This window comes from Rattus norvegicus, chromosome 7, assembly GCF_036323735.1.
Source record: "Rattus norvegicus strain BN/NHsdMcwi chromosome 7, GRCr8, whole genome shotgun sequence".
Lineage (NCBI taxonomy): Eukaryota > Metazoa > Chordata > Mammalia > Rodentia > Muridae > Rattus > Rattus norvegicus.
In genome coordinates, this window is record NC_086025.1 from 112,556,991 (window position 1) to 112,581,080 (window position 24,090).

At 52.7% G+C, this 24,090-nt stretch overlaps 1 protein-coding gene across 1 annotated transcript in view; it reads left to right on the forward strand.

Moving 5' to 3' along the window:
* Positions 1–201: 201 nt before the first annotated feature.
* Micall1 (MICAL-like 1) overlaps positions 202–24,090 on the forward strand; it is a 30,427-nt gene continuing 6,538 nt past the window's right edge. The window contains exons 1-13 of the mRNA NM_001419632.1: positions 202–900; positions 5,641–5,689; positions 6,014–6,155; positions 10,792–10,883; positions 11,764–11,906; positions 14,267–14,712; positions 16,244–16,301; positions 16,999–17,369; positions 18,761–19,170; positions 22,143–22,277; positions 22,805–22,931; positions 23,051–23,141; positions 23,264–23,337. Of these exons, the coding sequence (NP_001406561.1) occupies positions 755–900; positions 5,641–5,689; positions 6,014–6,155; positions 10,792–10,883; positions 11,764–11,906; positions 14,267–14,712; positions 16,244–16,301; positions 16,999–17,369; positions 18,761–19,170; positions 22,143–22,277; positions 22,805–22,931; positions 23,051–23,141; positions 23,264–23,337 (2,284 nt within the window). The 5' untranslated portion in view covers positions 202–754. The remainder of the gene's footprint in view (positions 901–5,640; positions 5,690–6,013; positions 6,156–10,791; positions 10,884–11,763; positions 11,907–14,266; positions 14,713–16,243; positions 16,302–16,998; positions 17,370–18,760; positions 19,171–22,142; positions 22,278–22,804; positions 22,932–23,050; positions 23,142–23,263; positions 23,338–24,090) is intronic.

Sequence of the window (24,090 nt, forward strand, 5' to 3'; positions counted from 1 at the left end):
CATGGAAAGAAGCTGCTGGCCATCTCGAGGTTTGAGATCTGTGGGAAAAATGCTTCGACTTTCAGACCAGGCGTGGGTGTGGTTCAGAGAAGTGAGGAGAATCTGAAGGTTCTTAAGGGTGAGCTTGAGACTGGAGTGTCCCGCCTCTTGGGGTAGGAGGGCCTGGGGAGCCGGCGGGGTGGCGTTGGGGAGGGGCTAGCCAGTAAGGAGTTGTCCCATCTTCCCAGAGGGGCTCTCCACGGGACGGGTTGACTCGGTCTGGAGGAGAGAGAGGGGCTATGTGGGGCGTCCGCCCTTCCGGGGAAAGGGGCTCGACGGCGGGGGCGTGGTCGCAGGGTGGGGCCCCATCCTCCTCGCGCTCCCCCGCAACGCGGGCCGGCAGGGGCGGGGACGGAGGCGGTGGGCGCCCATGGCCGGCCCACAATGAGGACAGCGGGCCGCGGTGAGTAAGCGGCGGCCGGCCGGGCCGGGCCACGCGGGGCGGAGGCTGCGCGGGCAGGTCGGGGCAGGCTGGCCGGGCGGGGTCGGGAGCCGAGTCCGCAGCCCTAGTCGCGCCGGAGCCGAGCGAGGACACCGAGGCCCCGCCCCGGCCGCCGGTGGCGCCCCGACCTCCGAGCGGCGCCGCAGACACAGCCGGAAACTGGCCCCGCCGGAGCCCGAGCGCCAGCCTAGTGCCACCTGACCCCGAGTGGGAGCCACACGAACCGCAGCCCGAGTCCGAGTCCCAGTCCGGGCCGTCCGAGCCCGGCCTGCCATGGCGGGGCCGCGGGGCGCGCTCCTGGCCTGGTGTCGCCGCCAGTGCGAGGGCTACCGCGGCGTGGACATCCGCGACCTGAGCAGCTCCTTCCGGGACGGCCTGGCTTTCTGCGCCATCCTGCACCGGCACCGGCCCGACCTGCTGTGAGTGCCCGGGGCGCGCGAGCGAGCACGCGGGGCTGGGGACCGCCGCCCCCCTCAGTGACGCGGTGGCACACGCCGCCTTGAGAGGTCCGGGACCTCATACCCGCCGCCTCTGAACGCGGAGCAGGGCCACCAAGACCCCAAGACCGTGCACCCCTTCCCCTACCTCGGGCCACTGGTGACAGGCTCTGACCTCTAAGAGGGAACTCTGACCTCTCCTTAGGGACGTCCCTACTCTAGGCTCCAGCAGACATACTGAGCTTCTCTTCCTCCATTGGCGTCAGAGCATAGTACTCCCAAACTTGGTTGTAGGAGATGAGAATATGCCACTCCCCCACTTAGGCTTCCTCTGAGTTCGAGCTGGTGTGAGCTGGGTGCTCTGGGAGTCTGTCTTCTTTCCAATAGGAATTTACATCTGTAAGGGCACCTACCGGAAGGGTCCTCAGGAAGAATGCTGCTCCAGATCACTTCCTACCTGAGAAGCTTGCGGGCCTCAGCTTTATTCAGTTCCCCATCCTTCCCTCCCCTAGGAGCCTAACCCCATTCCTTCTCTATATAAGCGTCTGTAAGTCCCATATTTTGTGGGACTCCCGTGGGAATATGGGTCATTAGTTTTAATTCTCTCTTCAGCTGTTTTGCCATTTACATTTAAAGTGCAAAGAACCTAGAGGGATGGAGGAGGGAGGCTTCTGTAAGGCGCTTTGGGCAGATAACTCTGTAGGGCACTAACCTACTATTTGTGGCACAGGGTTCCTAGATAAATAGCTGTCAGGTGACTGTGGATACCTGACTTCCCCAAACCACGTCGACTAGGAATCTGTCGAGGTGTATACCCCCATGGCTTTGCTGTTCACAGTGGGGCACAAAGATGGGCAGAGAATGGGAGCCAGGCAGGGGAAAACTAGTACAGTTCATAGTCGCCAATCTGTAGCTTCCAGCTGAAAAGTGGGCTCCAGCTGCTCCGAAGGGTCTCCCCAGAAAACGTATCCAGACCCACAGAACAACCAAGGTGGTCTGACTTCTAGTCAGCTTTCTTCCCTTAGCCCCGGAACCTCTTTCTTTCATTCGTTCATTTATTTCTTCATAAAACTGAGAGCAGCGGTTCATCTGGTGCTGTCTTCCTTTTGCTCCAGGTTTCAGTAGAAAATCTCATAAATCAAATACAACAGTTGGTACTGTTTTATTTACAACCCCCTGGGAGGGCTCCTCCAACTCTCAGAACCATCTCTCCCCCTTCCTGCTCCCTTGCCCCAGGCTTGTTTCCGTAGGAGGACAGGGTGTGTGGGAAGGCCCTGAAAGGATTGCCCAACTCTAACTTGGTTTGCTGTGTTCAGTGGTCCAGTGTCTAGGGGTCCAGGAAGATAGGGTTTTGGTCATGTGGATGCAGAAGGGAGCCAGGTTTTACAGCCACGGTACCCAGTGCTAACAGAGGAGGGTTGTGGGGCTCGGACCTTGAGCTTACAGTAATGGAGGAGGATGCTGGGCTTGGCCCTGCCTTGGAGGTGAGGCTCAGTGGTCTTCTGGTTTTGCTGGGAACTAACCCTAAGGGGGAGGTCAGGATGAGCCTCAAGGGAGGAGAGTTGGTGTCAGGCTGCTTGGTGCTGAACCCCGGGCTCTAAGTGCTAGCTACCGGGTGCTAATGTTTAAGCTCTGGAGAAAATCATTGGTTCTCTGGGCATCTGGAAGGTGGGGTTGATAAGAAGACCTACCTCAGCCCTGTGGTGAGGGTTTTAAGTGAGATAATAAGCATTTAACTGTAACCACTAGAAGAGGTGCTATTAGGTGGTGAGGGGTGGGAAGGACTGTTTAGCCCCTTAGCTAGTAAACAAGTATGTTTAGAGTCACTGCCACACGGGGTTGGGGATTTAGCTCAGTGGTAGAGCGCTTGCCTAGCAACCGCAAGGCCCTGGGTTCAGTCCCCAGCTCCAAGAAAAAAAAAAAAAGAAAGAAAGAAAAGAAAAAAAAAGTTGCTTCCACACGCTGGAGTTGGCAGTGGAGATCTCAGCCAACAAGGTACAAATCTACAATCTAGCAGGGAGGTGGCTCAAGCCTTTAATCCTGGACCTTGGGAGGCAGAGGCAGGCGGATCTCTGAGTTCCAGGCTAGACTGGTCTACAGAGTTCCAGGACAGCCAGAGCTACACAGAGAAACCTTGTCTTGAGAAACAGCAACAGTACAATGCCAGCTTACTGTAACACACATGTGAGCCTAGGGGACACTTCCTAAGGAAAAGGCAAAAGACAAGAGAAGCCTCAAGGCCCCACCTGAGGACTTTCAAAACCTGCAGGTATCCAAAGAGGCAAGTGTGAAGCCATGTTTCCTCCCAAGCAGACATCTAGACCAAATCCAGTTGTCCATTTACTTAGGGAGGCTGGGGCCTAGACCATGCTCATTACATGAGAGGCCAGGTCCCTCCTACAGCACAGAGAAGAGAATTATCTGTCCTGTATTTATGCATTATTTGTTAGAGATGTGCGTGCTAGGCAAGCTCGCAGTCCCTGAATGATACCCTCAGCACTTAAGGGCAGATCTGTGTAAGAGCAGAGGTTGGGTGAAAGCCAAAGCCATTTGACAAAGTGGTTCAGGGCTCTGAGGCTGCTGGTGCTGGCCCAGGCCTCAGTGTGAGTGTGTGTGTGTGTGTGTGTGTGTGTGTGTGTGTGTGTGTGTGTGTGTGTGCTGTGTTGGCGAGGGGCCCTTCTCTCCTCCAGGATTTTCTAAATCCCTGTGAGATCAGAGTCCATGTGGCATTCATTTCTGTGCTTTTGTTGCCTCCAGAGTCAAAGGGAACTTTCTCAACCTCTGGAAGTTCTCTGAAAAGAAGGATCTGTGTTATCCAAACCCAGATGTCATTGTCATTTAGGGATAGGGATGGAGTGGAAGGAATTGAGGGAAAAGAAGGTGTAATATTGTGTGTGTTTATGCGTGTTTGTGTGTGTGTGTGTGTGTGTGTGTGTGTGTGTGTGTGTGTGTGTGAGTGTGATGATATTCTACCTTTTTTTTAAATACTGAGACGAGAGGCTGGCTAATCTGGCTATATTGACTGTCTACCGCATCAGGGATCCGGATTACTAGCATGTGCCACCATGCCTGCATTTTTCATGGTGCTGGGGCTTGAACTGAGGTCCTCAGGTTTGTGTGGCAAGTGCTTCACACACCTCCCCAGTAAGCTGCCTCCCCAGTCCCAGTTACCACAGTTTAACAGTTATTGCTCTGTATTCTTTCAACAAGCATGCGCAAGATCACTTCCTAAACACCCAGAAGCAATGGGGACAAGCTGTGAACCAGCTTTCTAGGGACACTGCTGAGGAAACCAGATTGAACCTTCCAGACAAGTTACCGTGATCTCATTGGTTTTGGAGTACCCCCTTCCCCCCTTCCATGTTGGGTACCAGGAAACTGAGGCAAAGGGTTCAGCAGTGGCAAAGCTTGCACACTTTGCTGTATCTAGGAGACCTTTGCCATTCTCAGATCCTGCTGGCCCTCACTGCAGCCTGGGAGCAGGGGCTGAGGCTCCCCTGAGTTTCCAGGGCAGCGGAGGCTGGTAGGGTTCCTGACCTGCCCACAGCCAGTCACACAGTCAAACAAGCCCACAGGTGTCCTACCTGCGCATGCTCCAGCCCACTGGTTTCCACAGATGGGTGAAGCTAGCAGGCACCCGTGTTTCCCACACCAGTTTGTGGATGTGTCTTGCCACCGCTTACCTGCCCCACTTCAGAAGCTTCGAAACCCCTTACGAGGGAAGTAGGGATGCCTATCTACTGTAAGGAAGCTGTCCCCAAGAGCAAGCATCTCAGCTGACTACCAGGTCTGGATTATGTCCCTTTCTACTCTGTTTCTAACTTCTATTTGGGCCCCACTAAGAAACATGTAGGCCTGGGGGCCATAGCGGCACATGCCTTTAATCCCAGCACTCTGAAGGCAGTTCGAGGCCGGCCTGGTCTGCAGAGGGAGTTCCAGGACAGCGAGGGCTACACAGGAAACCCTGCCTCAAAACAAACAAACAAACAAACCCAATCAAACAAACTAAAAACCCCACGTGGAGGGGCCTAAGAGTTTGCTCAATTCTCAGCACCCATGTGTCTGTAACTCTAGTCCCAAGGAACCCAGTGCCCTCTTCTGACCTTCTTGAGCACCAGGCATGCACAGAGGCACAGACACGCATGCTGTGAAAACTCATACATTAGGTAAATAAACAAGAAGATATATCCACACACATACACACAAAATAAATATATACTATAAGCTTAATGAAACAAACAAAACAGAAAAGGAAATATTCCTCTTGGAGTTAGGTGGGGTTTCAGGTTTTCTGCTAGGTGTGGCGTGTGTGTCTGTGACATTCAGAGGACGTTCCAAAGGCACAGGCTTGCAGAGCTGGCTGGCTTCCCCTCTTGAACCTCAGCACCTTCTGTAAAGTAGGGTGAATGTCTGTCAGATGAGTTGCTGTGACCTTCAGACCTACATGGGCATGCTTGGTTGGTCTTTTTTTGCCACTGACTGAGAAAGCCTCCTGTGGAAGCTTCGCTTGAGCCCACCCCTTCTCAGTGATTTCCCAGGCCTTGCTTGGGTGCCTCCAAGGGCTCAGTCTCCTCTACTTAGAGCTGACAGCTCTGCAAGTCTGGGCAGGGAGTCTACAGGTTCCTGAGGTCAAGCTCCCACCTCCTTTCTGACCCCGCCCCTGCTTCCTGACCCCGCCCTCACGCCCATCATGACTCTTGACTGTTCTCTTGTCTCTTGCAGTGACTTCCAATCTCTCTCCAAGGAAAATGTCTTCGAGAATAACCGATTGGTGAGTCCTCACACAGATTGAAGCAACTGTGGTGTGGTGGGAGAGGGTAGGGGTCTCTCGGGGGCCGCTGCATTTGGTGAGGGGGCTGGTGCAGGTCCTAGAGGAGACCCTGGTTCTCCTCCTTCCTCACCTCTTCCCCTGGATGTCCTTCCCTGAAGCGGCAGAGCTCTCCTTCAGGCCACCACGTGGGGATGATACCTTTGTCACCCTGTCCCCATTATAGTGAGCTGGGACTAGTCTGAAGTATTCACTAACACTGCCATCTCTGTCCTCTCTTCCCTGCGGCTGCTCCTGTTTCCCCCTTTGCACCTAACTTCACCCTAGGCCTTTGAAGTGGCTGAAAAGGAACTGGGCATCCCTGCTCTCCTGGACCCCAATGACATGGTCTCCATGAGTGTCCCTGACTGTCTCAGCATCATGACTTATGTGTCCCAGTACTACAACCACTTCACCAGTTCTGGCCAAGGTGAGAGGGGACCCAGCCCTTCAGGGAGGCTGCCTTGAGCTGTTTACTTCTTTTCCGAACAGTAAAGAAATGGCCAGGAGACAGCCTGTCATTGAGTCACTGACAGTGGGTTCCCTAGTTCACATATTTATTGCATTAAGCAAGCGATGGTTTAGGTAACCTGCTCACACCTGTAATCTCCACCCTTGGGAGGCTGAAGCAGAGGGATCACCTCAAGTTTGAGGCCAGCCTGGGCCACAGAACCAAACCCTATCTGCTTTGCCTGGATAGGGGAGACAAGCACTAAGCCCAGGTGAGCTCATCTGTGAGTTCACCTCTCCTCACCCACTGCACTTCCTGTCTGCCGTTTCCTGTCCTCACACTTTCCACAGCTTTTTCTTCCTGCCACGCTGGTCTCTTCTTCTGTGCTGTTGCACAGCGCTGTTGCAGAGCCTGCCTCCTCAGCTTGAGAATTAGACACTGGAGGAGTGCGTCCAGGAGGGGAAGACTTCCTTTCTGTTCTGGTCAGGTTCTGAGTGTCCCGGGACAGTGTGGGACTCCCCTCTGCATAGGGGAAGTGAGTCCAAAGAAGGGGAATTGAAGAGGTCAGGAACCCAGCACAAAAGCTGAGGGGCAGGGCTGAGGATCTGGGTGTCCTGAGTCCTGCACTGGGCAGGTGCTGCCACTGGGCTCTCAGTAGCCTCACATGGGCCATGTTTCCTGTATCTGCTCCGTGTGGGGAACATCCAGTCTGTCTCTTTAAATGGGGTGGGGCTAGAGAGATGGCTCAATGGTTAGGAGTACAGTCTGCTCTTTCAGAGGACCCAGCACCCACATGCACGTGGAGGCCCACAGCTATGTGTGGATGCTTTCTTTTGACCTCTACAAGCATCAGACATGAACAGACACACAGGCATACATAATAAAATAATAAAAACATATTCTTTAAAAAGGCTGAGGATGACGGCACAGGCTTATATACCAGCTCAGAGGAGGCAGTGACAGGCTGGTCTCTGTGAGTTCAAGGACAGCCTGCTCTGCAAAAGGAGTTCTGGGCCCGCCAGGCTGCATTGTGAGACCTTGTCTCAAAAAAATGAAAGAAATAAAATACAAAAGAACAAACAAAGCAACATGTTGCAGGGGCTGGGAATGTACCTCAGTTGGCAGAATGTGTGCTCGTATGCATAAGACTCTTCCGTCCACAGTACCACAGAAACTAGTGATGGCTGCTCACACAGCAGTAATCCCAGCATTTGGAGACGGACACAGGAAGGTCAGAAGTTCAAAATCCCGTCAGCTGCACAGCCTGGGAGACATGAGATCTTGCCTTTAAAAAAAATCAGGGGTTGGGGATTTAGCTCAGTGGTAGAGCGCTTGCCTAGCAAGTGCAAGGCCCTGGGTTCGGTCCCCAGCTCTGAAAAAAAAAAGAAAAAAGAAAAAAAAATCAAATCAGATCAGGTTTTTGAGCTGGCACTACTACCCAGGCTGATGACTGAGTTCAATCCTGGAATCCACATGGTGGAAGGAGAGAACTGACTACCGAATATGCCTCTGACCTCCACCTATACACCATAGCTCTTTCAAGCCCTGGCCACCCCTCCACCCCAAGTAAATAAATATAAAAGTGTTATGTGAAAGAATAAATTAAGGGCTGAAGAGATGTCTCAGCGGTTAACAAAGACTGGGTTCAGTTCCCGGCACTTCGGCCAGGCAACTCCCAAGTGCCTATGACTCTACGGGCATTGCACTCCTGTGCACAAACCTACGTGTAGACGCATACACACCCACATATTCAAAACAGGAAACCGTAAAGTCTTAAGTAATTGGGTACACAAACGGGGATGCATATGCTGACTTAGGCATAGATCTGCATGTGCAGAGGACAACTGCACTGGGAGACCCCACAGTCACTGGTGGCACGGAGATAAGAGCGTAGGCTCAGAATTTTCCCTTCACTTCTTTAGTCTGTGAGGAACGTGAGCCTCCATTTCCCCTTTGTGATAGGGTTGCGCACAGAGCCCACCTCGCACGCACGGTTGCTCTGAGGAGTAAAAGGGCTTTGTGGAGAGCGTGTGTGCCTTGTTGTTTAGGAGTCGGGATTTGTTGTTCACTTGTCTCCGGCCTGGGTGGCACAGTTTCGTGACTGTGACTTTGATGGTTATATTGGATGGACGCCCATCGTAACAGAGGAGCACCGTGTCTGTACACTTAGCTTGCATAACAGTCAGGAACCACGGAAGGACTGTGACCCTGATCATTTCCCAGGCTGCTCTGCTCCCTCGCCTTTGCCCCACCCCTTTCAAATGGGCTCTCCATGTAGCCCAGACTGGCCTGAAACCTTGGCTGCTTCTTTTTCAGTCTTCTGAGGCAGGGCTACAGATGACTGTAGTCACGTTTGTCACTTTATTCCCCCCAGTGGTCTTTGTGGACAACCATGGATCTCTTGTAAGCCCTTCCTTCCTAGAGGGCCCTTCCTAGACCTGCTTGCAAGGTTGGGCTATGCTGTGAGGTTTCATTGATAAAGGTACAGTTTGTATCTTTTATGTCAGTCAACCCCTAGACACTAACCCTTTTTATCCCATTTGCCACTGCCGTGGTGTGTTCCAACCCTAGAGGCTGTTCTCTTCCCCAGATGGCCCTGTGTTGTACTTTCTCTCTCTCTCTCTCTCTGTGTGTGTGTGTGTGTGTGTGTGTGTGTGTGTGTGTGTGTGTGTATGGTATATGGCCAGTTCTTTCCTGTCTGTACAGTAGCTGCTGCCGTGTGCTCCAGGAGCCTCTTCTGGGGAGCACACAGAATATACTATGTATGTACAACCCAGGGCCTTACACAATGTAAGTAAGCACCCTAGTACTGAGCTGTTGTTCCAGCCACCATCTTCCTCCTTCCCCTGCAGACCATCTCTGTCTGTACAACTGTTGCCCTAGCACCGGGCACTTTCTCAGGCTTTTAGAGTCCTTGCTGTGTGCCAGGCACTGTGTTGTTTTTTGGGAAGAGAGGAAGTTTCAGAGACTGTTGTATCATGCTGGAGGAAGGGAAAGAAAGCCTTTAGTAGTACATTTCTCAGGAGCTGAATGGAAGGCAGAGTGTACTGGGGAGAGCAGGCTGCTCTCCTCTGGTCTGGGAGGGCCTTTGCAGTGGGATTTGAAGTGAGCAGCAGACAGCCTAGGCAGCTGTGACGATCTGAGGAGGCACATGGCAGGCCAAAGCAGAATGGGTCTGTGCTTCTGGGGAACTGGGAGGAAGAGACCTCTCCAAGAGAACCTTGGCAGGGAGCTGTCTAGGCTGCTGAGTTTCCAAACTCTGTCACAGGACTCACAATAAGATGAGCATTTCAGCCAGGCATGAAAGGGGCAGAGGCAGGCAGATCTCTGAGAGTTCAAAGCCAGGCTAGTCTACTGAATGAAATCCAGGTCAGAGTTATATCGTGAGACCCTATCTCAATAAAATGAAACAAAACAAAAAAATAAATACATTCTCCGCCAAACTCCCAAATTCACACACGTGTGTGAGTGACACAAGATTTAGGAATCACTCCTTCCCCGTCTAACACGATGGCCTTTGTCTTGAGCAGATGTTTCTCTCCTGTTCCATTGCTCAGCTAAATGTCACCTGCTTTGTCCTTGCAGGGTGCCGTTAAGGCCTGGGACTAGGGGTTTGCTGAATGTGTTACCGCAGATCTCCGTAAGGAACTTGTATTCAATTGAATTGTATTATCATCGTTATAAATATTTGTTTTGTATGTATATGTGTGTGCTTGATGTGTGTCTGTATATCATGTGTGTTTAGTAGCCTGCAGGAGACCAGAAGGGCATTGGATCCCTTGGAACTGGAGTTACAGGTGGTGGTGAGCGGTCATGTGTGTGCACAAACTCAAGCCAGGTCTTCTGTAAGAGCACTTAGCCTCTAAGTCACCTCTCTAGCCTGTTATCATCATCAATATTATTATTATTATTATTATTATTATTATTATTATTTTGGGTTTTTTTTGGAGACAGGGTTTCTCTGTGTAGCCCTGGCTGCCTTAGAACTCACTTTGTAGATCAGGCTGACTTTGAACTCAAGAGATCCTCCCATCTCTGTCTCCCAAATGCTGGGATTAAAAGCGTGCACCACCATTACCACCGATAATTGACTCTTAAAATTACCACACAGGGACCATTTTGTGATACACACTTCTCAAGAAATTCAAGGTTGGGTTTCGTTTTACTCCTTGGGTACAGGAGGTTCACAACTGACAGAGCTGATGGAAGAGGGAGATGGTCTGGGGAAAGCCCTGTGTGTGTGGGAGTTTCCTCTGACTCCAGGCCACATCTCTCACTTGGAGATAGGCAGGTGACTGTTGGAAGTAGGCCACTTCCTTCAGGTCAGGCTTCATCCCTTTGCCTCAGTGCGAAGAAAGCTGGGGGCGCCTGGCCTGCTGCACCCATGCCCTGCACAGTGGGAACCCCTGGCTCCATTTTAGGGGGGACTCAGCTGGGCTGAGCGTGTGGCTTGCCTGGCACATGGCTTCAGAATGAAAGTGTTCTCTGCTCTGTTACATGGAGTCTCGTTGCAGCCAGCGCTCTGCCCAGAGGGGGTGGCTGTAGACTTTGGGAGGGTTGACTCCTCCCTGGGCTTTGCTTCTGTGCCTGCCTCAGGGTCTTCCCTGTCTTGTAGCTGCTGCCTCACCACCCAAACCAGGAAAGGACCCAGCAGCCCCCTCCCCCACATCCACATCACCTGCTGTGCAGCCAGGAGAGGAGGCTCAGGTAGGCAGACTTCTTGGGTGGAAGAGTAGGTGAGGGGCACAGGGTCATGACAGTGACCATTGTGGGAGGAAGTTGGTTGGCTCTGAGGATATTCAGAGGGTGTTCCCTGTTCTTGTCCTGTTGGTTCCCAGGGCCAGGGCGCTAGCCCGCCAGCCCTATTTTGTGGCAGGGAACCCGAATGTTTTCCCTAGAGTTTGAGTGAGTCAGGTTCAGTAATGGAATGGACAGAGCTCATGCCGCCCTTGCTGTCATGGGACTATCAGGAGGTTTGTTAACAATGACACACAGTGATAGGAATATTCCCTGTACTCTGTGGGGTCTGAGGTTTGAACCACTCAGGGAGAGTTCACGAAGGCTCCCCCACAGCAGGCCACAGTCTCTCAGGCCCTGTTGTCCAGACAGGAAACATTGGCTCAGCGAGGTATGGCCCTTTGTCCAAGGTCACTCAGTAAAATTGCTAGTCCCACCTCCAAAGGGCATCAGCTTTTCACAAGCTTTAGAGAGAATGCCCAGAGAAGCTGATGGAGGACCAAGGGCCAGAGGCCACCCAGAGGAAAGGAGGGTTGGCTAGAACAGCTACCAGGAGGGACTGTACACTGAGAGTTGCCTTCCCTGGGGCAGGGGCCCTTCCTTGGAAGCCGGAAGTCTGGCCTTCTCTGTTTCCTTACTTGGGATGTTAAACAAGTCACCCTTTTCTGGGCTTTGGCTACCTCATGTGGCAGAAGGTGACAGTCTCCTGTCCTCTGCTCCTCCTAGGACCCTAATCTTCATGTGGTAGCACCATGGAGCGTGATGTACATTTGAGGGACACAGCTGTGATGGGGATGGGAAGGGGACAACAGAAGCAATATGGCTGGTAACTGTACCCCATTCCCTGCAGGGTGATGACCTCTCCCCAGACAGCCTGTCCGAGCAGGGCAAACCGCAGCCCCCCAGCAGTGCATGCGCAGCCTGTGGGCAGAGGGTGCACCTGGTGCAGCGGTACTTGGCGGAGGGCAGGCTCTACCACCGGCACTGCTTCCGGTGAGTGCTATGGGCGGGGAGGGCAGGCTCTACCACCGGCACTGCTTCGGGTGAGTGCTATGGGCGGGGCATGTCTCCCCAGCACCTGGGAGGGTGCTCCCTCGGGGTCAGCACCCACTATACCCGGTTTATGGCTGAGTGCTCAGCCTGTCCTCACCTTATTTATAGAGGGACAAACTATGTCTTAGAAGAAGAAGGCCTGCCCAGTCACTGGCTCTCCCTCCAGGTCTCAATTTTGAAGATTTATCTATTTGTGTGCATGTGTATATGACTGTGGGAGCCTCTGCCATGTGTGTGTGGATGCCCTTGGAGGCCAGCTGGAGTTACAGGCAGTTGTAAGCTGCCCGGTGTGGTGTGGGAGCTCAGGACCACACTCTGGTCCTCTGTAAGAGCAACAGGTGCCCACAGATGCTGAGTCGCCTCTTCAGCCACAGCCTTTTCTGAGGTGCTGAGGCTTGAACCCAGGCCCACACCTGAGCTAGGCAAGCCTCCCAGCACAGAGCTTTGTGCCCAGTCCCGACATTGTTAGAGCTCAGGGCTCAGGACTTGTGCCTGCATTCTCTCCAGCCCCCCCTTTTTTTATTAAATTTATTTTTATATGAGTATGCTATAGCCATCAACAGACACACCAGAAGAGGGCATGGGATCCCATCACAAATGGTTGTGAGCCACCATGTGGTTGCTGGGAACTGAACTCAGGACCTCTGGAGAGCAGTCAGTGCTCTTAACTGCTGAGCCATCTCTCCAGCCCTTGTGCTGCATTCTCAGTGCTCCTGAATTAACTACCTGGTGCTCACAAAAGGATATGCACCCTACTCTGTTGAAAGACAAAGGACTTTAATTTAAGTGATTTTTCTGGGATTGCCAGTTTGTTTGGTTTTGTGGTGCTAGGACCTGAGCCCAGTCTTGTGCCTGGTGAGCAAGCAAGCACTCAACCACTGAGCTACACTCCCAGGATAAGGATTTACTTTTTTCTTTTTTCTGTTTTTCAGTCAGAGCCTCATTATGTAGCCCAGGCTAGCCTGGAACTGGTATTTTCTGGCCTCAATCTCCAAAGTGCTATGATAAAGGTGTGCATAACCTTGTGGGGTGGCACATGCCTTTAATCCCAGCACTCAAGAGGCAGAGGCAGGCACATCTCTGTGAGTTTGAGGCTAGCCTAGTCTACATAGTGAGTTACAGGACAGGTAGGGCCACATAGTGAGACCTTGTCTCACTTTAAAAACAACAACACCACCAACAAAAAACCCACCAGAATTGTGCATCACCATACCTGACTTTTAAAAAATGCATTTGGGGCTGGAGAGATGGCTCAGAGGTTAAGAGCACCCGACTGCTCTTCCAGAGGTCATGAGTTCAATTCCCAGCAACCACATGGTGGCTCACAACCATCTGTAAGGAGATCTGATGCCCTCTTCTGGTGTATCTGAAGACAGCTACAGTGTACTCATATATAATAAATAATAAATCTTTAAAAAAAATAAAAATAAAAAATGCATTTGACGGGCTGAAGAGAAGGGTTGGCAGTTAAGAAAGTGGCTGCTCTTTCAGGGGCTCAGGTTCTACCCCAGCATCCACACGGTAGCTCTCAACCTTCTCTAATCTAGTTCCAGGGGATCTGATAACTTCTTTTGGCCTCCTCTGGCACCAGGCATGCATGTAGGCAAAACAGTCAGTCCTACACATAAAATAAATAAATCTTAATAAGTAAATTTGCATGATGTTAATAGATATAAATTTATGGCGGGAAACTTGTGCAGTAAATGGGTAGCCTGTACAAGAGCTTCCTGCAGATACATTGTATTTTATTCTAATATGTATGTATTCATTAAAAACAATCCAGCCTGAGACCGGGGTGTGACTAGGATCCTAGAGCACTTACCTAGTATTTATAAGACACTGGGTTCTGTCCCCAAATCAATAAACCTGTGCTGTGGCCCAGGACAGCAGGCGGCTTTAACAATTTTTGAGGCCCTGGCCACAGTCCCCAGCCCTAAAAAACAAATCAAGCAAAAACTTCACCAAAACAAACCTGGTAGGTGGAAAGCCAGGCTGACTTCCTGAGTCACTGGTTGGTGGCATTGTCCCCTGGGCCGCCATCACCTCTTCCCCTTTCAGTACAAGCGGGTTTCACAATTCCTCTTGCTAATTTGACATGGTTTATTGTTCCCCTCTAATGCTAACAGTTGCCCTGGTTGTTTTTTTTTTTTTTTTTTTTCTGGGAAGTGAGGGTTTGGAGCCAGGAAGGGTCTGGTAGGTGAAGGAGGGAGTGAGGGAATAACTCTGGTCTCTGAAAGAGGGCTTACCCAGGGCCCAGCTGGCCTGCCCTGCTCAGGGAACACCTGCCCTGTCCTCTGCAGATGTCGGCAGTGCTCCAGCACGTTGGTCCCAGGCTCTTACAGTAGTGGGCCCGAGGAAGGCACCTTTGTGTGTGCAGAACGCTGCACCAGGCTGGGGCTGGGAGGCCGGTCAGGAACTAGGCCCCTTTCACTGCAAAAGCAACAGCCGGCGGCGGCAGCAGAAGCCAAGGATGGAGAGGATAGTGACCTGAGCAAGAGCGTGGTTGTGGTGGCCGCTGAGGCAGATGGGCTCCAGGCCAGCTCTGAGGTACAGCCCCACACCCTGACCAAGCCACCTCTTCCCAGCAAGCCCCAGGACCTGGCCAGTCCCCCTGTTAGCAGGCCCACACCTGCCCCCAGGAAGGCTTCTGAGAGTTCAGCCTTAACGCCTCCAACACCGCGGCCTCGGTCTAGCCTACAGCAAGATGGCATGGTGGAGCAGAGTGTCAGCGGTGACCTTGTTAACGGTGAGTGACTGAGTGACGGTGCAGTGTTCCAGCTTGTGGGCATGTAAATAGCCAGGAATGTTGTCAGCATGCCCCCTTTGTTAAAGATTTATTTTAAACTCTGTGTGTGTGTGTGTGTGTGTGTGTGTGTGTGTGTGTGTGTGTGTGCGCGCGCGCGCGCGCGTGCGCGTGTGCACGCTTGTGAGTGTAGGTGCCTATCACGTCCAGAAGCAGGGCGCACATTGGATCCCTGGAGCTGGGGTTATGGGTTGTTGTAAGCTGGTATGGGATGTGGGTGTTGGGAACTGAACTCAGGTTCTCAGGAAAAGCAGCAAGTGCTCTTGGCTACTGAGGCATCTCTCCAGCCCTGTGAACTGCTTTTTGAGCCAGTACCTGTTTGTGCTGTGTGATTCCATTACCTGTTAGCCACCTTGTGCTTTTTTATGCCACTGTCTCCAAACTGGTACAGCTCAAACCACAGGGCACCCGCCACTGTCCCTGTGCCTGTTGTTTCTGTCTTGTGGTTTGGAGTGTGGAAGTGTACACACATGTGTCCTCAGTGTCTCTGAGACTGAGTATTCAGGTCAGTCATGTTTCCTGGCTTGTCCCCAGGCTCACCCCAGGTGCCTTCTACTCCCATCATGTCTGTCTGGTATCTGTCCAGGGCAGTGGTTTTCATTCTGTGGGTGCCAAACCCACCCTCTCACAGGAAGGTCGCCTACAATCATCAGAAAAGACAGATAATTACATTATGATTTATAACAGCAACAAAATTAAGTAGCAATAAAAATAATTTTATGGCTGGAGATCTCCACACCATGAGGAACTGTATTAAAGGATTGCAGCCTTAGGAAGATTGAGAACCACTGGTCTAACCAGCTAAGGGTCTGGGGAGGGGAGTGGGGTCAGGTGGTCTCCTGAGTTTCTCTGGACTGCAGTGGAAACTTGTGGCCTCCTGTCTGCAGAGTATTCTTAGATGACCTCCATGTATGGTGTGAGCTCATGGGGTCACACTCTGGAAATTGAGATACACTGAGCATTCCTTATCAGTCAGACAAGGCAGTGAAGGCGCAAGGGAGAGAGCACCCGGGGACTTGTGCCAGAACATTCTGTGTGCTTGAATCTGCTCAGCACTTCTGGAGGTTGGCCTAGGTTTGGATACTGGGGACACAGATAATGTTTGGATCTTCTTGCACTCTTTTGGAGGAACCGGTGTCTGAGGGTGACAGGCACGGGCAGACACACTGCTGGGGTGGATGGAAGCAGGAATCAAGGGAGGCTTCTAGGTGAAGGTGGCACCTGTGTAGATACCCTAGTATAGAGGAAGTGACTGAGGGGATTTGGCTTGGGACGTAGCTAACATGCAGTCGGGCCTGCCAGAGGCCTGGCCACAGCCTCTGACTGATCATTCACCCATTCACCTTCCATATTGTCTAATCTCCCTGAGAGCTGGGCAGGGAGGGGCTGTGGTCACACTGGTCTGTGACCTGCCAGGTAGGTCACAGCACCCGAGCTGCTATGAAGGCCTGACTAACTGTCCTTTCGTATCTAGGAAGACTACAGGAACTGCCTGTTCCCAAGCCAAGAGGGACACCCAAGCTGTCAGAGAGGTATGCTGGCCCCCTAAAGGCCTCAGTGGGGGTGGAGGTATTTCTAGTTCCAGAAAGGACTTCCTAGGCCCACAAGGAGGCTCTTGTGTGGCTGAGGAAGGAAGGCCACATCCTTGACATGTGCTCTAGGTGGAGATAGCCACCTGGAGAGTTACTTCACCTCCGAAAGCCTGTGCTTCATGCATGACATGGGAGTCTAGGCCTCATTCATAGAGTCCAGAAAGCCCGGGAAAGCTTAGCTGTTGTGTCTGACTCTCTGCTACCCCACTGTGGGGAGGACTTGCTTCGGATGAGAGCTGTCCTCATCAGGATGGCTGCCCTGAGAGGGGCTACAGCGTCCTCCTGGTGAACATTTGTATAGCCCCTGATGTGTGACCATACTCAGGGGCAGGATGTAGAACTCACTGGACCCTAACCATGGCCCCGTGAGACAGGGAATGTTAGTAATGTCTCCATGGGACAGATGAGCCTGAGGCACAGGGTGACATCATTAAATGTCACTCAGTCCCATTTTGGGGGCTAGATTAACAGTGGCACTGTGGTTGAAGATTTGTCTTCTCTGGACCTCAGGGTGCCCTATTGGAATGTGGGTGTTGTAACCCATTTCAGCTTTGTGCTTGGCCTGGCCCTGGGGCTGGGCTTGGGAGAATAGAGGGCTCAGCTTCTCTTCCCCACACTTGCCTTGGCCTCCCTCTAGGATGACAGCACCAAGGAAGGACCCCCCCTGGATCACATTGGTACAGACAGAGCCAAAGAAGAAGCCAGCCCCACTGCCCCCCAGCAGTGGTCCTGGGCCACTGAGTCAGGCCAGCAGGCAGGTGGAGAACGGAGGCCTGGAGGAAAAGACCCAGAAAAGCCCAGCAGCTGAGCCAGAGCCCAAGCCCTACAACCCCTTTGAGGAGGAAGAGGAAGAAGAAGAAGCGTCTGTCCCAGCAGTACCCAGCCCTGCCCCAGCCCCACCAGAGACCACCCCCAAGTCCCTGCACCCCTGGTACAACATCACCCCCACCAGCAGCCCCAAGACAAAGAAGCGCCCTGCCCCCAAAGCACCCAGTGCTTCCCCACTTGGTGAGTGCAGGGAGCTTCCTTTCCTGTGTGTACACTGTGGGGTACATGGTCTGCCATCTCATCCTAGAGCAGGCCAGGAGAGGGACGGCACTGCTGCCACATCACAGGGAACGCTGAAGCACTGGAGGCAGAGTTTGCACCCCAGCTTTAAGGCTTCCTGTTAGGCTAATTCAGTGAGGCAGTGGAGGGGGGAGTCAGGGAGGTGCATGGCATGGCTTCTGAAAGGTACGAGGTGGGGGTTAACTTGAACCTTGCCTCTCTGGGTCTCTGTCTCTCCAGCCATTGAACAGCGTGGCTCCTACTTGGCTATTTGGTCTCCTAAAGCGTGGTAGAGGTCAGCTCCTGCCTCTCCTTGCCTAGTAGTCACTTTGGCACGGCACACCATGTATCTGAGCTTTACCTCGGATTTGTCTTAAGCTCTTGGTCCCCTTCCCACCCCTAGACTGTGGCTGCCCTTTTTTTTTTCTTTTTCTTTTTCTTTTTTCTTTTTTTTTTGGAGCTGGGGACCGAAACCAGGGCCTTGCGCTCGCTAGGCAAGCACTCTACCACTGAGCTAAATCCCCAACCCCTGTGGCTGCCTTTTAAAGCTCAGTGAGACCAAGTGCCTGTTAGGAGCAATTACAGGCAAATGCTCTCACGGTCTGAGTCCCCTTGCTAGGTGGGTTTGGGGTAATGGGGGCATGAGCTCCGAAGTTGGACAAAAACAGGTCCAAAGATGACCCTAGCTAGGGAGAATTCTTCCCTGAGTCTGCATCTTCACCTGGGAAGTATGCTGATGGCTGTGGAGGTGTGGCCATGCCATCTGCAGGAGCAGAAAGCCACACCTGGCAGTGCCTGGCCCAGCACCGGCTGCAGCAAGGGTTACCCCTCCCTCTACTGGTGTCTTCCTTCCAGGCTCTGTTCCAGAGGCCCAGGCCACCCTTACTCTTCTTGCCTTCCTTGTACTAGAGTCTCCACCTGCCCCAGCGCTTGCTTTAGAGCAGTCTTAGGAACGGGAGGATCATGGGGCAGGCTAGAGGCAGCTGTCAAGCTGGATGAGAGGTTAGGTTAGGGCCAAACATGGTGGTGGCGCACACCTTTAATCTGAGCGCTCAGGAGGCAGAGGCAGGCAGGTCTCTGAGTTCAGGGCCAGCCTGGTCTGCAGAGGGAGTTCCAGGACAGCCAGGTCTACACTTAGATATGCCACAAGGAAGCACACTAGAGCATCGGGGGATACAAGGTGGGGTCTGAAGGAGTGCCTTTGTAACATAGGTCCTGACAGGAGTTTGGTGTTCTCTGGCCTCTTAGCCCTCCAGATGGGGAAAAGCTTGGTGTTCAGGGAGCAGGATGTGTTGGGTCAGGACAGAAGTCCTGTTCACCGCTTGATCTTGCTGGTTTACTTGTTTGAACAGTTCTCCACGCCTCCCGCCTATCACACTCAGAACCTCCTTCAGCAACGCCGTCACCAGCCCTCAGTGTGGAGAGTCTGTCATCCGAGAGTTCCAGTCACACTGCCAATACAGAGCCTTCGGAGCCACCTGCCGTGCCTAAGAGCTCCTCGGATCCTGCTGTGCACGTGCCTGGCACCCCTGGCACATCTGCGAACTCTGTCACCCCCTCAGCCCACTCTTCCCTATCGTCTTCTGGGGAGCTAGGGCAGCCTAGTGGTGAACAAATGCCACAGGCCAGGACAAGGGGCAGCCCAGGTACCCACTCCACCAAGCCCTTCAGTGGTGCCACCCCCACGCCCTTCTTGTTGGCTGGAGATCAGAAGAGCCCTGCACCTCCCATGGGGAGCTCTTCACCACAGATGCTGATCAAGGTGAGTGCTTCCTGGGGGACAAGAGCAGCCTTCCTTCCAGCCAGTGGATGTGCGTCTCCTCACAGGGCAAGGGTGCCTATCTTCCTGCTTGAGTGGGCACACCATCATGTGAGATACAAATGTGCGTGTTCACCCCTCTGTCTCACTGCTCACCAGTTGGTTTACTAACACGGTGGGATCGGTCCACCCTCCGCCCGTCAGCCACACCTCATCTACCCCTGCACTCACTGGCTTCGCTGATGCCATGCCTTGAGCATACTGCATTAGGATGCTGTCCTTGTCCTCTCCGGGACCCAGTCTACACAAGGTGACAGGCATATGATTGCTCTAGAATGTAATCTTGAGTGAAGCACAAACAGGAAAGACAACTCCTTCAGTAGAGACAGCACCTCTCGCTGACCACCTCCTGTGTGTGTAGGCTCCTGAGGACACAGGTCTCTGTTCTTGAGGGGCCCATGGTGTGGTTGGCAAGTTTTGAAGTGACTCCCGTTTGTAGCCACACTGCTTTGTAGGAGCCGAGGTGAGCCCCCATCAGTTTCAAGGGTGCAGGACCTCCTGGGCTCCTTTTTTATGGGCCCAACCCTTTATGGGCCCTTGCTGGTCTCTGTCTCCTGTCAACATGAAGTGGGTGTGAGGAGGATCTCCTGGCTCCTCTCTCGGCATCTGGGTTCTGTAGTTCTAGGCTCATTTGTTTCTCAGAACCTGGGCTTGTCCAGTCTTATACATATTGTGGCTCTACAACACATGTAAGGCGGCTGTCTTTGTAGCTGGCATTGATGGCCCACTTTTTCTATATGCCTGGCCCTCTCTGGGCCACATCCACTCATGCAGGCTCTGCCGCCTGCTATTGACGTCGAGGAGGCCTGCTTCTAATAATAAGCCACTGAGCATGCCAAGTTTCCAGACTGGTCTGAAGAGCATCTTGGTGGTGGCAAGTGGAGTGCTAGGGGAGCTTTAAGTACCCTCCCAAGACCATTATTCATAGATTTTCGTGTTTATTTTAAATTCTGTGTATCTATGGGTGGGTTTATGCATGAGAGTGCAGTGCCGATGGTAGCCAGCAGGGGCGGCGGCGTGTCTGATCTCCAAGAGCTAGAGTGACAGGTGTTTGTTAGCCATCTGATGTGGGTGCTGGAACCCTGACTTTGGTCTTCTGGAAGAGCAGTATGTGCTCTTAGCTATTAAGCCATCTGTGCAGCCTACCCAGCTCCATTTGTACTGCAAGCATGGCTGTATGGAAGGCTGCCTTGAGGCTGTTCTGCAGCTTAAAATGCCTGGAAGGGCTCAGAGGCCTTGTGCTTGGCTGGACTGCCTTTGGGTGTTGATACTACAGAGAGAGAGAGAAGGCAGAACCCCAGGGGTGCTCCTAAGGAACCCAATCCCACCCCTGAGAGTAGGAGAGAATATCAAAAGCAGTTGGAGTGGGAAATGGGGGTTATAGGTGACCACAGTGTCTCTGTCCCTAGGTGGGAAGCTGCTCCTCCATGATGCTGCTGGGCCCTTGGGAACATAACCCCTCTGAAACATAGCTCAGCTGTAAAGGGGCAAGCAACAAGTGAGGCTTTATGTGTGTTTGGTACCAGGTCTAGAACCCAAGGCTTTGTGTTTGTTAGCTCTCTCTCTCTCTCTCTTTTTTTTTTTTTTTTTTTAAGATTTATTTTATTTATTATATATAAGTACACTGTAGCTGTCTTCAGATACACCAGAAGAGGGCATCAGATCGCTTTACAGATGGTTGTGAGCCACCATGTGGTTGCTGGGAATTGAACTCATGACCTCTGGAAGAGCAGTCGGGTGCTCTTAACCGCTGAGCCATCTCTCCAGCCCATCTCTCTTTTTTTTTTAAAGATTTATTTTATGTATATGAGTACACTGTAGCTGTCTTCAGACACACCAGAAGAAGGCATCAGATCCCATTACAGATGGTTGTGAGCCACCATGTGGTTGCTGGGAATTGAACTCAGGACCTCTGGAAGAGCAGTCAGTGCTCTTAACCACTGAGCCATCTCTCTAGCCCTCTTTTATTTTTTTTTCTGTTTTTTTTTTTAAACTATTTAATTAAGTGGCGGTGCTCAAACACTCAAGAGGCCGAGGTAGGTGGATCTCTGTGAGTTCAAGGGCAGCCTGGTCTACAGAGTGAGTTCCAGGACAGCCAGGGCTACACAGAGAAACCCTGTCTCGGAAAACCAAATCAACAAACTACCTTCCTTTAGCTCTGCATTTTGGACAGTCCCACACACATGACACGCATGTTTATGGGAGCAGTGGGTGGGAGTCTGTGTCTAACAGTTCAGTTTATTTTAGTTCCCCACCCTCTAATCTCTGCTCAATCTTTCAGCCCCAGCTCCTGCATTCAGACGAAGGGTTTTTTTTATTTTTCCCACCATGTAGACCTGGCTGGCCTAGAACTTACAGTGATCTGCCTGCCTTTGCTTCTGCCTCTCTGCCTCTCTGCCCCTCTCCCCCTCTGCCCCTCTCCCCCTCTGCCCCTCTCCCCCTCTGCCTCTTCTCTCTCCCTCCCCTTCCCCCCACCTCTCTCCCTCTGCCCCGACCCCAGTCTCTCTGCTCGGCCACCACATCTGGCTCAGACAGAGCCGATTCACCCAGCCATGCCCTTGAGCAGACAGCCATGTGAGGTGTGAGAGCTCATTGGGGAGCAGTCTGGATGAGCAGACAGCCATGTGAGGTGTGAGAGCTCATTGGGGAGCAGTCTGGATGAGCAGACAGCCATGTGAGGTGTGAGAGCTCATTGGGGAGCAGTCTGGATGAGCAGACAGCCATGTGAGGTGTGAGAGCTCATTGGGGGAGCAGTCTGGACGTGGAACTGGAGCTGAATGAGTGTGGAAAGATGGAGCTTGGGAGGTTCTGTTCTTGCCTGACCCTCCCTCCTGCCACTTGTGTCCTGACCTGCTTTCCATAGTCCTGTATGATCACACTTCTCTGATTGAACTGTCTCTCATGCCTACTTTTAGTCTTCCTGCAAGGAGAATCCTTTCAACCGGAAACCATCTCCCTCCACATCTCCAACTGTAAGGAAGGCCACCAAAGGAGCCAAGCCTGTGAGGCCACCTGCCCCTGGACATGGCTTTCCACTAATCAAGCGCAAGGTGCCAGCAGAGGGACCCTAAAACCCATCTGGCCTAGGCCCAGCACCCTCCCCTCAGCAGCTTTTGGCTTCTGGGACCTGTGAATGGCCCAATAGGAAGGCTGACCCGAGCCTAGGGATCCTGCTATCCAGGAGCAGTGGGTGGGTGTTTGTGTGTAACAGTTCAAGTGCAGAGCGTAACCGTGGGAGAAACTTGTGCTTCTCAGAAGGGAGCTTCCGGGCTTCTCCCTAACCTGTTCCACTAGCTCACTGCCCAACAAAGAAACCCCTCCTGAGTGACAGGGCAGGGGAGGCTTCCCTCTGGAGCAAGGACTTACTTGAACCTCTCATGGGGAGTTTGTCAGACCTTGACTTGGAGGGTTCATGGCCATCCCCACTCCTCACACCCGTGGTGCTTTCTTGTCCTGCAACTTTGGGACAGGACCTGGGTTCCTAGAGCCTGCAGTGCTAGGGGACCCTGTGAGCTGGAGGAGAGCCGGTGGAGGGGACAGCCACCGCTCTTTAAGTGACCAGAACATTACTGGGCAGGTCCAGGCTGACCAGTATATTCCTGAAGAGGACATCTATGGTGAGATGGACAGTATTGAGCGCCAGCTGGATGCCCTGGAGCACAGCGGAGTTCTGTTGGAGGAGAAGCTGCGTGGTGGAGCCAATGGTGAGGGAGCTGCCAAGAGGAGCTGGCTGAGGGTTGTGGGTTGAGGGGAGCCCCTCCACCTGGGAGTGCGGAGCTGTGAGGGATGCCAGCTCTGGCCTTAGTGGGGTTCTGGCTTCCAGAAGGCAGCGAGGACGACATGCTGGTGGACTGGTTCAAGCTCATTCACGAGAAGCATCTACTAGTGCGGCGAGAGTCGGAGCTCATTTATGTGTGAGTCCTGACTGCCCTGCCTGCTTCCCGCCGGGTCTGAGGGGAACTGGGAATTTGTGCCGTCTGCCATGGCGGCACTGCCTGCAGATGAGCGTTCACTGCCTCTTCATCCCACCCTTCAGCTTCAAGCAGCAGAACCTGGAGCAGCGCCAGGCTGATGTGGAGTTTGAACTCCGGTGCCTTCTCAATAAGCCAGGTGAGCCTGGGACCCAAAGATCCAGGAGACCCTTGCCAGCCTGGGCCACAGGAGCCTGCCTTTAAAACTAGGGAGGTTGCTTCCTAAGTGCTCTGGAACTAGCTCTGTAGGCCAGGCTGGCCTCAAACTCACAGAGATCTACCTGCCTTTGTCTCCTGAGTGCTGGGATTAAAGGTGTGCACCACCACTATCCAGCCTCCAAATCTGATTCTTAGAATCCACGTATTTTTGACTCTGGGCATGGCAGGAACCTCGGGTGTGCTGAGGGTTGAGGGCTGAGCTGGGAAATGGAGTGGAAGAGTGCTTGACTTGTCTGTGGTTGTGGCATGTACTGAGCCATAGCTGCTGGCAGAGATCACAGAGCCATGGAAGGATGCAGCGCTCTGACGTCTTTCCTATGTGCTGATGTCATCAACCGTCACTGCCATTTTAGAGCTGAGGTTATAGAAGACCAGGACCAGAGCCCGGGCTTTTTCCTCATTTATGTAGGAGATGCTAGCTCTGTCTGCCCATGCCTGCCCCACACCAGTTCTTACTGACTCTGTGAATGAAGTATTGCCTTTTCATTAACTTGGGCACTTGGAAGGCTGGGATGGCCCCAAGTCACAGAATGTCCTTGGCTTCCTTTGCCAACTGTGAGTCACTTTCACCTCAGCAGGAGGCTGGGAGTGTGGCCACCTCTCAGGAGCCTGGTGTAACTAGAGTGAGTATGACCGGCAGCCCCAAGGCTGTGGCTACACACCCTGCCCTAGT